We start from the raw sequence: 12170 nt of genomic DNA, 5'->3' as shown, positions 1-12170 counted from the left end.
CTGCTTTGTTGAAGGTTTTTAATGATGTTGAAGCACTGGATGCTAAGGATTATTGTGCTGCACTTTACTTAGACCTGTCTAAAGCTTTAGACCATGACGTCTTATGCCATAAGCTCTCAGACACTGGTGTCTCAGACCATACTATTGGTTGGTTTTCTAATTACCTATCAGATCGAAGGCAATGTGTTCAACATAATGGTACGTCTTCCAGCTATTTAACTGTCAATAATGGTGTACCACAAGGCTCAGTCTTGGGTTCCACCCTCTTCACAATCTACATAAATAATGTAGGTCAGATCACTCCTGATGTATCCTTACATTTCTACGCCGATGCCAAAGTTGTTTATTGTCTAGATAAAACAGTTGCTAAGGTTTTCCAGCTTTTATACTCTGCATTCGACATCATCCAGTTAGATTTGTTTAATCTCAAACCACAAATGCTGACAAAACCAAAGAGATTTTGTTTTCAAACAGGAAGTCAGTACCAGCAGTCCTATCCACAAACCGGATTCCAAAAAAGTTGGGACACTAAACAAATTGTGAATAAAAACTGAATGCAATGATGTGGACATGGCAAATGTCAATATTTTATTCGTAATATAACATAGAAGACAGATCAAAAATTTAATCTGAGTAAATGTAACATTTTAAAGGAAAAATACGTTGATTCAAAATTTCACAGTGTCAACAAATCCCAAAAAAGTTGGGACAAGTAGCAATAAGTGGCTGGAAAAAGGAAATTGAGCATATAACGAACAGCTGGAAGACCAATTAACACTAATTAGGTCAATTGACAACATGATTGGGTATAAAAAGAGCTTCTCAGAGTGTCAGTGTCTCTCAGAAGCCAAGATGGTAAGAGGATCACCAATTCCACCATTGTTGCGCAGAAAGAGTGCAGCAATACCAGAATGGTGTTACCCAGCATAAAATAGCAAAGACTTTTAAGTTATCATCATCAACGGTGCATAACATCATCAAAAGATTCAGAGAATCTGGAACAATCGCTGTGCGTAAGGGTCAAGGCCGTAAAACTCTACTGGATGCTCGTGATCTCCGGGCCCTTAAACGTCACTGCACCTCAAACAGGAATGCCACTGTCAAGGAAATAACAGAATGGGCTCAGGAATACTTCCAGAAAGCATTGTCAGTGAACACAATCCACCGTGCCATCCGCCGTTGCCAGCTGAAACTCTACAGTGCAAAGAGGAAGCCATTTCTAAGCAAGCTCCACAAGCTCAGACGTTTGCACTGGGCCAGGGGTCATTTAAAATGGAGTGTGGCAAAATGGAAGACTGTTCTGTGGTCAGATGAGTCACGATTTGAAGTTCTTTATGGAACACTGGGACGCCATGTCATCCGGACCAGAGAGGACAAGGATAGCCCAAGTTGCTATCAACGCTCCGTTCAGAAGCCTGCATCACTGATGGTATGGGGTTGCATGAGTGCTTGTGGCATGAGCAGCTTGCATGTCTGGAAAGACACCATTAATGCAGAGAACTATGTGTTAAACTAGGTGTTTCTATTCAGATTGTTGATTCTTACAAATACTTGGGAATTTTAGTCTATGCACATCTCTCTTTTAAGCCTCACGTCGAAAACTTGGTAAAGAAATTGAAAGTAAAATTGGGTTTCTTTTTCAGAAATAGATCCTGTCTAACTCTGAATGTTAAGAAACGCCTTGTGACTGCTACTTTCCTTCTGGCCATTGACTATGGTGACATTATTTACATGAATGCTCCTGCAAGCACCTTACAGATGTTGGACGCTGCCTGCATTAATATTCATAACTGGCTGTAACAACTGTACTCATCATTGCAGTCTATACTCATTAGACAACTGGTCTTCATTAACTTCACGCAGACTCTCTCACTGGTACATTTTCATCTTTAAGTCACTTCTTGGTTTGTTGCCTTCATACATCTCCTCCTACATGTCATCAATGCAGCTACAGCGTGCGTTCCCAAGACATCATTACCTGCAGTGTTCCATCAGTGCCGACCAAATTTGGCCAAAGGGCTTTCTCTTACTCTGCTCCTGGAACACCTTGCAAAAAGATTTGAATCTTTCGACCTTGACCTCTCTAAGGGGTTTGAAACGGCTGTTAAGTTCAATGCAAAAATCAATGCAGACATGTTCCTGTTTTTAGTATCTTACACTGTTTTACAATGTAGCATGTTTTTTATTTATTTATTGGCAATATATTATTTATTTAAATACTTTTCATTTTATATGCTTTCATGTGAATGTTTATTGTTGTGCATATCTCATTTAGGTTTTTGTCTAAAACAGGTCTCTCTTGTAAATGAGTCCTCGTGACTCAGTGAGACTAAGCTATAAATAAAGTTTGAATGAATGAATGAACGAACAGCCACACACGTATGTAAGCTACAGAACTGAAGATCTTAATTTTTCATTTCATTTGTTAGTTTATTTGACAGGGACAATACACACAAACATAAAACAGAACAAGTCTGTGAACGATGCGTTGCTACAGCTAATTCATAACTCCAGTCCCTGGTTGGGCATTTCTATGCATTAACATACATACAATTTATCAATCAAATACAGTAAGATTACATATGTATTCCTGCCTACATAGTCATGTAATCAACCTTGCAACCTCCAAATTAATGTAATAAAAACTATACATTAAAATACAAACTATTTATAAATCAGATAAACAAACGTTTTCCTCCATTCATACTCACAAACAACCTTGCAACCTCCAGATTTAATTAAATATCCTTGCACATCCTCAATACCTCCCCATCCTCACACACTCAGCTAACATACTAAAAATTATAAATACTCATTAATACACACACACACAGGCTTTCTCATCCATAAAACCCGAGTATTAAAAATGATCACAGCTTTGATTTTCCTTTAGCCAAGATTTAGTCATGTGAACAAACTTTTTTTTATTTCAGGTATAGCTTTTGCATGTGGGGGCAACAAGTTCCATAATGTTGTGCTTTTATATGAGAAAGAGGTCTGACCAAACGAGGTTCTTCATGGGGGAGTTATGCAGTTCTGTTCTAAAGATCCTCTGGTGACTCTGCAACTGTTTTGCTTCTGTATAAATGAGCTCAATGGATGAGGAACTAACTTTCTGATACACTTAAGAATTATTTTAAGAAAACATAAGTTAGAAAAGCTTTCAAAACTCATTAAGTTATGTTTTTCCAGGATTAGCCAGTGATGTGATCTTATTAGTTTTCTGTCCAGTACTTTAATTGTTTGGTTATTCAATGAGACCAGTGGCTTAATAGCCGTTGTAGTAGCCTGAGCTCATAAAGTCATACAATATGGTACGGTATAAAGTTTATTCATTTTAGAAAACAAAACAAAACAATTCCATAAACTTTAATAAATACAAGAGATTTAAAATGAAAGGCAGCAGAAAGAAGAAACAATCTTATTATATCTGCCCCTTTTTTTCAAACAATTATTTCAATCATAATAATCTTCAAGTAACAGAACAAAATGAATAACTCTATCTAATTTTTCTAATTCTAATACAAAACACACACTAAGCTACTTCATATATACTTTTTTAACAATTCAGTTTTGATCTTTTTCTTAAATGTGCACATTGACTTGGCATTTTTCACATCACTCTCTAGACCATTCCACAATCCAACTCCTTGGATTGAGGTAGACCTTCCCTTCAGACTAGTTCTGAATTTTGGTTTGACAAATATCTCTATCCCCTTAAGATTGTAACAACTTTGTCTTTTAACAACATTTCTTTGGATATTTAATGGTAATGTGTTATTTTGAGCCCTATACATAACTGATAAAATACTGTAATCTACTAAATCATGGAACTTCAATAACTTAAGTTGATAAAATAATGTTCTTGATGGGTGACAGTAATGCTTTCTGGTGATAATTCTTACAGCTCTTTTCTGTAAAATAAAAATAGGCTTTGTAAATGTTTTACACGCTTTCCCCCAAACATCAATGCAATAGATTAAATGTGGAACAATGATTGTGTTATACAACATGTACAGAGCTTTATCATTTAATAATTCCCTGACTTTGTATAGTACTGCAATAGATTTAGATATTTTTGTTCTTACAGAATTTATGTGATTTTTCCATGTTAGCTGTTCATCAATGATTACACCCAAAAATTTCATCTCATTAACTCTACAAATCTCAACACCCTCAATTTTAAATGGATCATCAACAGTTCTCTTTTTGTTACTAAATATCATGTATTTAGTTTTATCTAAATTTAATGATAATTTATTAAGTTTAAACCAAGTTTGTATTTTATCAAATTCTGTCTTCATCAATTCCAACATCCGTTTTACATCTTTACCCAAACAGAAAAATGTGGTGTCATCTGCAAAAAGGACACATTTGAGGAGTCCTGATACATTCACTAAGTCATTCACATATAAAATAAATAACTTTGGTCCAAGTACAGAGCCTTGAGGAACTCCACAAGTGATATTGCACAGGTCAGATCTTACACCATTTATTTGTACAAACTGTTTCCTATCTTTTAAATAGCTAGATACCCAGTGTAATGCTGGTCCTCTTATACCATATTTATTTAATTTTTCAAGGAGAATAGTGTGATCAATAGTATTGAATACTTTTTTTAAATCAACAAAAATACTAACACAATACTGTTTTTGATCGACAGCAGTAGTTATTTGTTCTATTAATTCCATGAGAGCCATTGATGTAGAGTTTTTTGCTCTAAACCCATACTGACTGCTACTTAGAATGTTTTGTTTAGTAATAAATTTATCTAATCTGGTCACAAACAGTTTTTCTAGAATTTTTGAGAAGTCATACAATATGAGATATGAAAGAATATCATGGCATGCATATACTGAAGAGCAGCCTGTACAGGAATGTAAGACCTTATTAATTTGAAACAGTTAAGGTTTCTTGGTATTTTTTTTTGGAACTGTTGTTTATATGATTCTCAAATTTTAGATGTGGATCTAAAAACAGCCCAAGATATTTGAATTTGGTTACATTTATAATCATTTTATCCTGTGAATGAATTTGCAAATTTTGTTGTACATGTTGGCAATATGTACAACCAACTTACCATGTTGGCAAATTTTTTTTTTGTCCATTTTCTGTTCTGGTCCCCTCTTTCTGCTCCAAATGGATTTAAACAGAATATCTCCAATGGTGGACACACCAGTAAGACTCTTGGTTCTGTCTGTTAAGATCACTGCTGATGTTCTGATCCACTTGATAACTAGCACTGGTAAGTGTACTGTCCCTGGACTCTTAATAACTCTTAATAAATACAAAAATATATAGATAAATAAAATCTCAAAAAATTGAACTCCATTTAAATTAGTCAAAATAATGTATATATATATATATATATATATATATATATATATATATACAACAAGCTCAGTAAATAAGTAATTTTATGAGGAAATAATTTGTGGGGCAAAATCATTTTTTGGATGGGGCTATGCCCCACCAGCCTCTATGGACCAACCACCACTTTAGAGCAATGGTTTATTGACAGAACTGCGCTAACGGCTAACCTAGCAGTGCCATTTATTTTGTTTTTTCTAAGAACCAGCTTATTTGATTCAGCTCACCAAATGGCGGGGCACAATGGGCCATCACTCAGAGAATTACACATTCAGATCTTGGACAAGTTTGTAAATCTTTTTGAGACTGATTTAGGTCCATAGCATTCAGCCTTGTGACTTTTATGAAAAGTTTGGATGTGCTCTCTTGCAGCATGGTGGGGCAGAAGGGAGAGATATCAAATCTGGCCTGGGACCCTTCTGGGTGGAGTTTGCATGTTTTCTCCGTGCATGTGCAGATTTTCTCTGGGTATTCGTTTCCTCCCACATCACAACAACGTCCTGCTGGGTTGACTGGTAACTCTTGTCTGTAGGTGTGAGTGAAAGTGTGAATGGTTGTTTGCCTCGTTTGTGTTCATGTGGTCTACATGTGATGTACTTGTCACCTGTCCAGAGTGCACACTGACTTTTGCACAGTGACTGTTTACAAGGGCACCAGCTATCCACCACCTAGAACAGAGAAGTGGTAAAAAAATAATTAAAAATGGAATTGTCTGCGATGAACAGCTCTTTGTGAACTGACTCAGGACCCTCGGTCCTGTTTCTAGTCAAAAAAATATTTCAAGAGTCTAAGCTTATATTTATCATTTGTAAACAAGCTTAAATTAACAAAATCAGAAGTATATGGATATTAAAGGAAATGTCTAATTGAGGTCATGCTAAATCCACAATTTTGAGTCTTGCTACCTGCCCCAGCAGCCCCAGGTGCTTTTCAACCAGCCCAGTGTTCCTGGTTAGTCACACCATCAACCCCAGCATCTTGAGCACCTCAAGATTTCTGGCCATTTGCTCCAACACTCCCAGATTTCCAAGGACCCTAATTATCCACCACAACAACATCAGCATCCCCAGGACCCAGATGTACCGAACTACTCACAACATCAGCAGCACCCAATGGGACTGAAAAACTCACCGCAGCACCCTTAGGATTACAAGGGTCCCAAGCTCTTGGTCCAAAACCCCCAGCAATCAAACCACCTGACTATCTTCCCCAAGATCATCAGTACCCCTGGGACCAGAGTACACCTAACTATTCACATCACCATTAGCCCTGCCCACACCCCGAAGAGCCTTCCTTCATGCCCCAACAGTCACAGCAGCCCCAGCACCCCAGTGTGTTTGGTCCTCAACAACCTCAGCCCCCTAAGGAGCCTGATTACCTACCCCTGCAACCTGAACCACTCCCGCAGCACCTCATATTGTCTGGTGTCACACAACAACAGCCCCAGCATGGGCCAAGCAACCTGCAACAAGACAACGCCAATCCACAAACCTCTCTGCTCTGCTCAGAGATCCCAGCGATGCCTGCGTCCTCCAATGCTAAGCTACCTTGAAACCAAGCACAAGGGGGTCCAGAGACCCCCAGTACTTGCATAATTTCTGTAGCTCAACCATCAACTTCAGCTGTTTCAGTTTCTTCTGTGGGTGCTATCAACCAAACAAGTGCATTGAACTTTCAAAATAAACTTTCCAAAATGATCATTGACAAGTTTGCATGTTTTTAGAAACCATGTTACACTGGCTATAACATCATTCGTGTAACCTTTATTTATACAGGTTAGCCTCACTGAGTCACAAGGACTCATTGACAAGAGAGACCTGTACATTAAAATGTACCTGCAGACAAAACTTTAAAGTGTAGAGGTTTATTTTTTCTTTTTATGGAAATAAAACACATTTATTTTCTAAAGGACAACTCTTGAAAAGTTCATTTTCTTGTTATCTTGAATATGTACTTTGATGTGAAAGAACCCCAGACGGGGATGCTGCCAACATATTTTTCTGCATTTTCTGTTTTAAAATTATTATTGTTGTTGTGTAAAACACAAAGTGCTCACAACAGTCCACAGTTATTTGGTACAACTAGTGCTATTTGGAGATGTTTAATAGTTGTTTGAAAATGAAGCAGAATTTTTTTATTATTATTACAGTAAATGGATTATTTTTCTGTATACAATAAAAAACTTATTTTATAAAACGTAAATTTATGGTTGAATTTTTATTTGTTTATTTATTTTTAAAGTAAGGATTGTTTTTCTTTTACAAATCAAAAAAAAAAAATGCAAACCTTTCTCTCTGGACCATCGAACTCCTCTCCTGTAGGGGGCGCACGAGTATAATGAGTGAAAACGCCTCAAAAGCAGAAAAATGATTGACATTTTTCTCCGCTAATCAGATTGCAAACATAACATCTGAGCCAATCAGAACCTCGAACGTCACTTAAGTGGGCGGGGCCAGTAAACAGGAAGTACATGACGTTTTATCATTTAAGCCGCTGTACATGTACAAAGACCTCGTACATCGTCTTTCTACACCACCTAAGAACATCCTTGAAGTAATATTTACTCCTTGAAGCTTTGTCTTAAGGTATTTATCTACAGGTAGGACTCGTTATTGCTTTAGTTTAGCTTTGCTCGTGCGCTAACCGCTACATCAGCACCAGCTGTGAAGCTTGTGGAACGTTTTTAGTCTTAGTTTATGGCGAACATCGTGAAGCCCGTCTTGTGTAGTGAAAGCTCTTGTTCACTGTCTGCAGCGGTCAGTATGGGTGAGGTGGAGCTCTCCTGCCGGGCTTATGTGAAGATGTACCTGCACGCCTGTCAGTTTCCGCGCTGCGGCGTCAACGGGCTGCTGCTGTCCCGCTGCAGCCCGGCAGGGGGCGCTGTGTGCGTGACGGACTGCGTGCCGCTGCTGCACTCTCACCTGCCGCTGGCCCCCATCACACAGCTGGCCCTCACACAGGTGCAGTGCTCACTCTGCTCTCACCTGAACGTTCGTGAAAATGCACGTGATTCTGACCATAAAAAAAAGTTACACCATAAAACCAACATTTAAACTTTTGTTGGACCTGATTACTGTGACTGACAGGAACTATCCTTTACAGCACAAACTAAAATGAACGCATATGTTTGAACTCTTTTGGACCTGTAAGCTCATTAATAATGTTCTGGTGCTGCTCAATCATCCAGGAAGAAAAACGTAACGAGGTTAAATCGATCCGTCCAGAGGACCTGATTTAACCTCGTTACACGTATTAATAAAGACGCCGCACAATTAAATCTTAACACGAGATGTTTAGGGCAAAATGGGTTTGTGTCGCATTATTCTATTTTAATATTTTGAGGCGAACTTGTTTTATGTTTAAATAATTTTCCAGAACAGTTCTGCATATTTCTTGAGGAACGTTGCAAAGATCTTTTTATATTTTTGTCTCCTTTTTGTTCTGTTGACAGTTCTGAGCGTTGGAGAGGCCAGTCCACTTCTAATGCTGCTTCCCTTTACTTTTTATTTTTATCCAGATTAGCTTTCAGTGTGCGTTTAAGATCAGAGTTCTGACAAACAAATGCATCTTTTAACACCCTGTTCTCTGGACAGTTTAACATGATGGATCAACATCTGGACATTTATCATTTAAAACATTTTAAGCTCCCAAACCATGGCAGCACTTTCCCCGTGCTCCACAGAGGGATGCTGTACTTTTTACTGTTGATGACGAGAGAAAGCAAAATGTCAAATTTAGATTTTTCACACTAGAATGTGCTACCATACATTCGGGTCGTGGGGGTAGCAGCCTGGGGAGGTCCAGACTTCCCTCTCCCCAGCCACTTGGGCCAGCTCCTCCAGGGGAATCCCGAGGTGTTCCCAGGCCAGCCGAGTCCCTCCAGTGTGTCCTGGGTCTTCCTCTGGGTCTCCTCCTGGTGGGACGTGTCCAGGAGGCATTCTAACCAGATGCCCGAGCCACCTCAGCTGGCTCTACTCCGAGTCCCTCCCTCCCTAAGATACATTAGTGCCTGAAAAATCAGGGCTTTATTTCTTTCAATTTATTATTAAATCGTTGTTCCCTCTTTTTAAACAGATTGTGATCAAATAAATTATTGTAATAATGAATTTTGGGTTCAATTCTGCTTTGAGGTCCCTCTTTTGTATCTAAAATTTTTGAAAAAAGGCAGAAATGCATATATATATATATAATTTTTATATATATATTTTTATATATATATATATTTTTTTTAAATACTCTTGTATTTTATAAATTAGTTATTGGTTTAATTGCTCATACAATCAATATTGGCATTTATCTTTGGGGGTTAAAAACATGAAAAATCATGTCTTTTTAAGGTTCAAATTTTTTTATTGTCATTCATCACATGTGGTACATGAGGTGGAACGAAACTGTACAGGGTCCCAGCTACACCCAAAAATAGTAAAAATATAAAGTACAAAAAGAAACTGTATACAAGGTTAAAGCAACATGCTAAACACATACAATACAGTGTATTAAACAGCAGCCTGAACATGAGTCTGTGGTAAGCAGGAGCTTAAAGGCAAGAAATCCGCAGCATTACTTTTCATAGTATTTCTGTTATTTTGTCTTCCAGGATTCAGATGTACGAGTCTGATCTGACGTTCAGTTTTGTTTCCACAAAAAGCTCTAGTCTGTTTTTCTGCACTGAAATGTGCAAATAAAATAATTTTAAAATCTGCCCAAGAATCAAAAATGACACAAAACGCTCTTAGCCACGCCATCCAGCTTTTCTATAGACAAAAAGTAAACAAATTGTTGTTTGTTTGTGTAAACGTTCAAGTTGTGTGTGTGACGAGTGAGTTCAGGACGACTGGTTTGTTTCTCAGGTGGACGTTTGGTGTTCTCAGACTCAGCAGAGGATCGTTGGGTATTATCAAGCCAACGCCAGCGCGTCAGACAGCAGGTGAGCTCCACGCATCACGACGTTTGACGTAGACTGACGTGAAACTTTCAACGTTTCATTTGTGACGCGCTCTTCGACAGCCCCACGCCGTGCGCACTGAAGATAGCCGATAAGATCACGGAGCAGTTCGAGAGCGCAGTTTTGTTGATGGTAACAACATCCATTGTTTTCCTGTTGGCAAATTAAAAACACTTAGTGCTTTAATTAGTCTTATGACAAATGCTTCATCATAATAATAAGTTTGTTTTTCCTCGCAGCTCGACGGAAGTAAAATGTCTCCAGATTATCGGGTTCCTCCGATCATCATGTATGAACGCAAAGATTCACGATGGATACTCAAAGACAAACACACGTAAGAAGGAGCTGGAGGCAAAAGGCCTCTTTATATTTCAGCCGAGACTCGATCAGATGTTAAGGCACAGATCCAAACCAGTTTAGCCACTTTGTTTTCAGGCGGGTGTTGGTCGTAGGCACCCTGGGGCAGTGGTCCCCAAACTTCTTTTGCACCACTGAGCAGTTTAATGTCAGACAATATTTTCACGGACTGGCCTTTAAGGAGTGGCGAACACCGTATTTTTCTGCCTATAAGTCGCGTTTTTTTGCGTCATTTGCATGCCCTACAACGTATACGCCGAAGTGACGTATTTATGGAGTTTATTCTATATTTACAACCAGTTTTTGTCTGAGATATGACCGTTTTCATTCATTCTGACTGAAAATGTTGAACAATACCATTTTGAGCTACTAGATGGCAGTCGAGTAGTATGGCATGCCGTTGTGTCATGTAATAGGTAAACGTGGCTATTGATGACCTGATCGGCTTGCCGTAGTCTGCCACCGTCGTCCAGCGAGCAACCGTCAAATCAGCTTCATTTCATCGCTGCCCCGGTGAAATTAAGCTGATTTGATCATTGAAGGGAATTTATTAAGTAAAAGTTCAACTGAGACACAATTTTACTTTAAAGTCAAGTGAACAAATAATTGTTTTAGGTGTTTATCTTGTTAAATTTCGAATGAATGGACAGCAAGTCGTCCCTCTGCGCGTTCATGTTTCCACGTGTCGACTTTAGAAAACGCAGCTGATTTGACCGTCAAAGTGCATTTATTAAGCTAAAGTCAGACTGAGACACAACTTTACTATAATTTTGAGCAAACAAATAATTGTTTTTAAGTGCTAATCTTGTTAAATTCTTGTTAAAGTCCTCCCGTGGCCGCCATTGTCAGCCCATCGATTTTTGGCACAACACCGACCCACTTTTCCGTGTTGTCAGCGGTGACGCGTTATAGATGCATCTTATACGGCGAAGTGACGTATTTATGGATTTTCCCACTTTATTAGACAAATATGGACTGATGCAACTTATAGAGCGGAACACGTGTACGGTGGAAATTACGGTAAACACAACAAAACTAAAATGATACGACCGACATAAAAACTGTTACAGTATTTTCTAAATCTACCGTAATAATAAACGTGAATCCACTGGTTAGATTAAACATATTTCAACACAAAAACAAATATAAAGTGCATGAAAAATACAACTCACCATAACGTTAAATCCGTGGGAGCCCTGAGCTGTTTCTCTGTAACGAGACGGTGCCATCTAGAGGTGATGGGAGACGATGACACCTGAAGTGTGTTAGTCCTGTCTGCTCCATTTGCTTTGGTTGCTGTCACTGCAGAACACGTGCTTCACACAGACAGGATGTCAGAACACGTGCTTCACACAGACAGGATGTCAGAACACGTGCTTCACACAGACAGCATGTCAGAACACGTGCTTCACACAGACAGCATGTCAGAACACGTGCTTCACACAGACAGCATGTCAGAACACGTGCTTCACACAGACTGGATGTCAGAACACGTGCT

General features: G+C 38.7%; 1 protein-coding gene across 1 annotated transcript in view; it reads left to right on the top strand.

Moving 5' to 3' along the window:
- The first annotated feature begins 7820 nt into the window (after positions 1–7820).
- emc9 (ER membrane protein complex subunit 9) overlaps positions 7821–12170 on the top strand; it is a 6080-nt gene continuing 1730 nt past the window's right edge. Inside the window, exons 1-5 of the mRNA XM_037694332.1 lie at positions 7821–7955; positions 8125–8330; positions 10221–10297; positions 10378–10447; positions 10555–10649. Of these exons, the coding sequence (XP_037550260.1) occupies positions 8133–8330; positions 10221–10297; positions 10378–10447; positions 10555–10649 (440 nt within the window). The 5' untranslated portion in view covers positions 7821–7955; positions 8125–8132. The remainder of the gene's footprint in view (positions 7956–8124; positions 8331–10220; positions 10298–10377; positions 10448–10554; positions 10650–12170) is intronic.

This window comes from Nematolebias whitei, chromosome 20 (assembly GCF_014905685.2).
Source record: "Nematolebias whitei isolate Nwh7 chromosome 20, NemWhi1, whole genome shotgun sequence".
Classification (NCBI taxonomy): Eukaryota; Metazoa; Chordata; class Actinopteri; order Cyprinodontiformes; family Rivulidae; genus Nematolebias; species Nematolebias whitei.
This window is presented reverse-complemented; position numbering and strand designations above follow the sequence as displayed.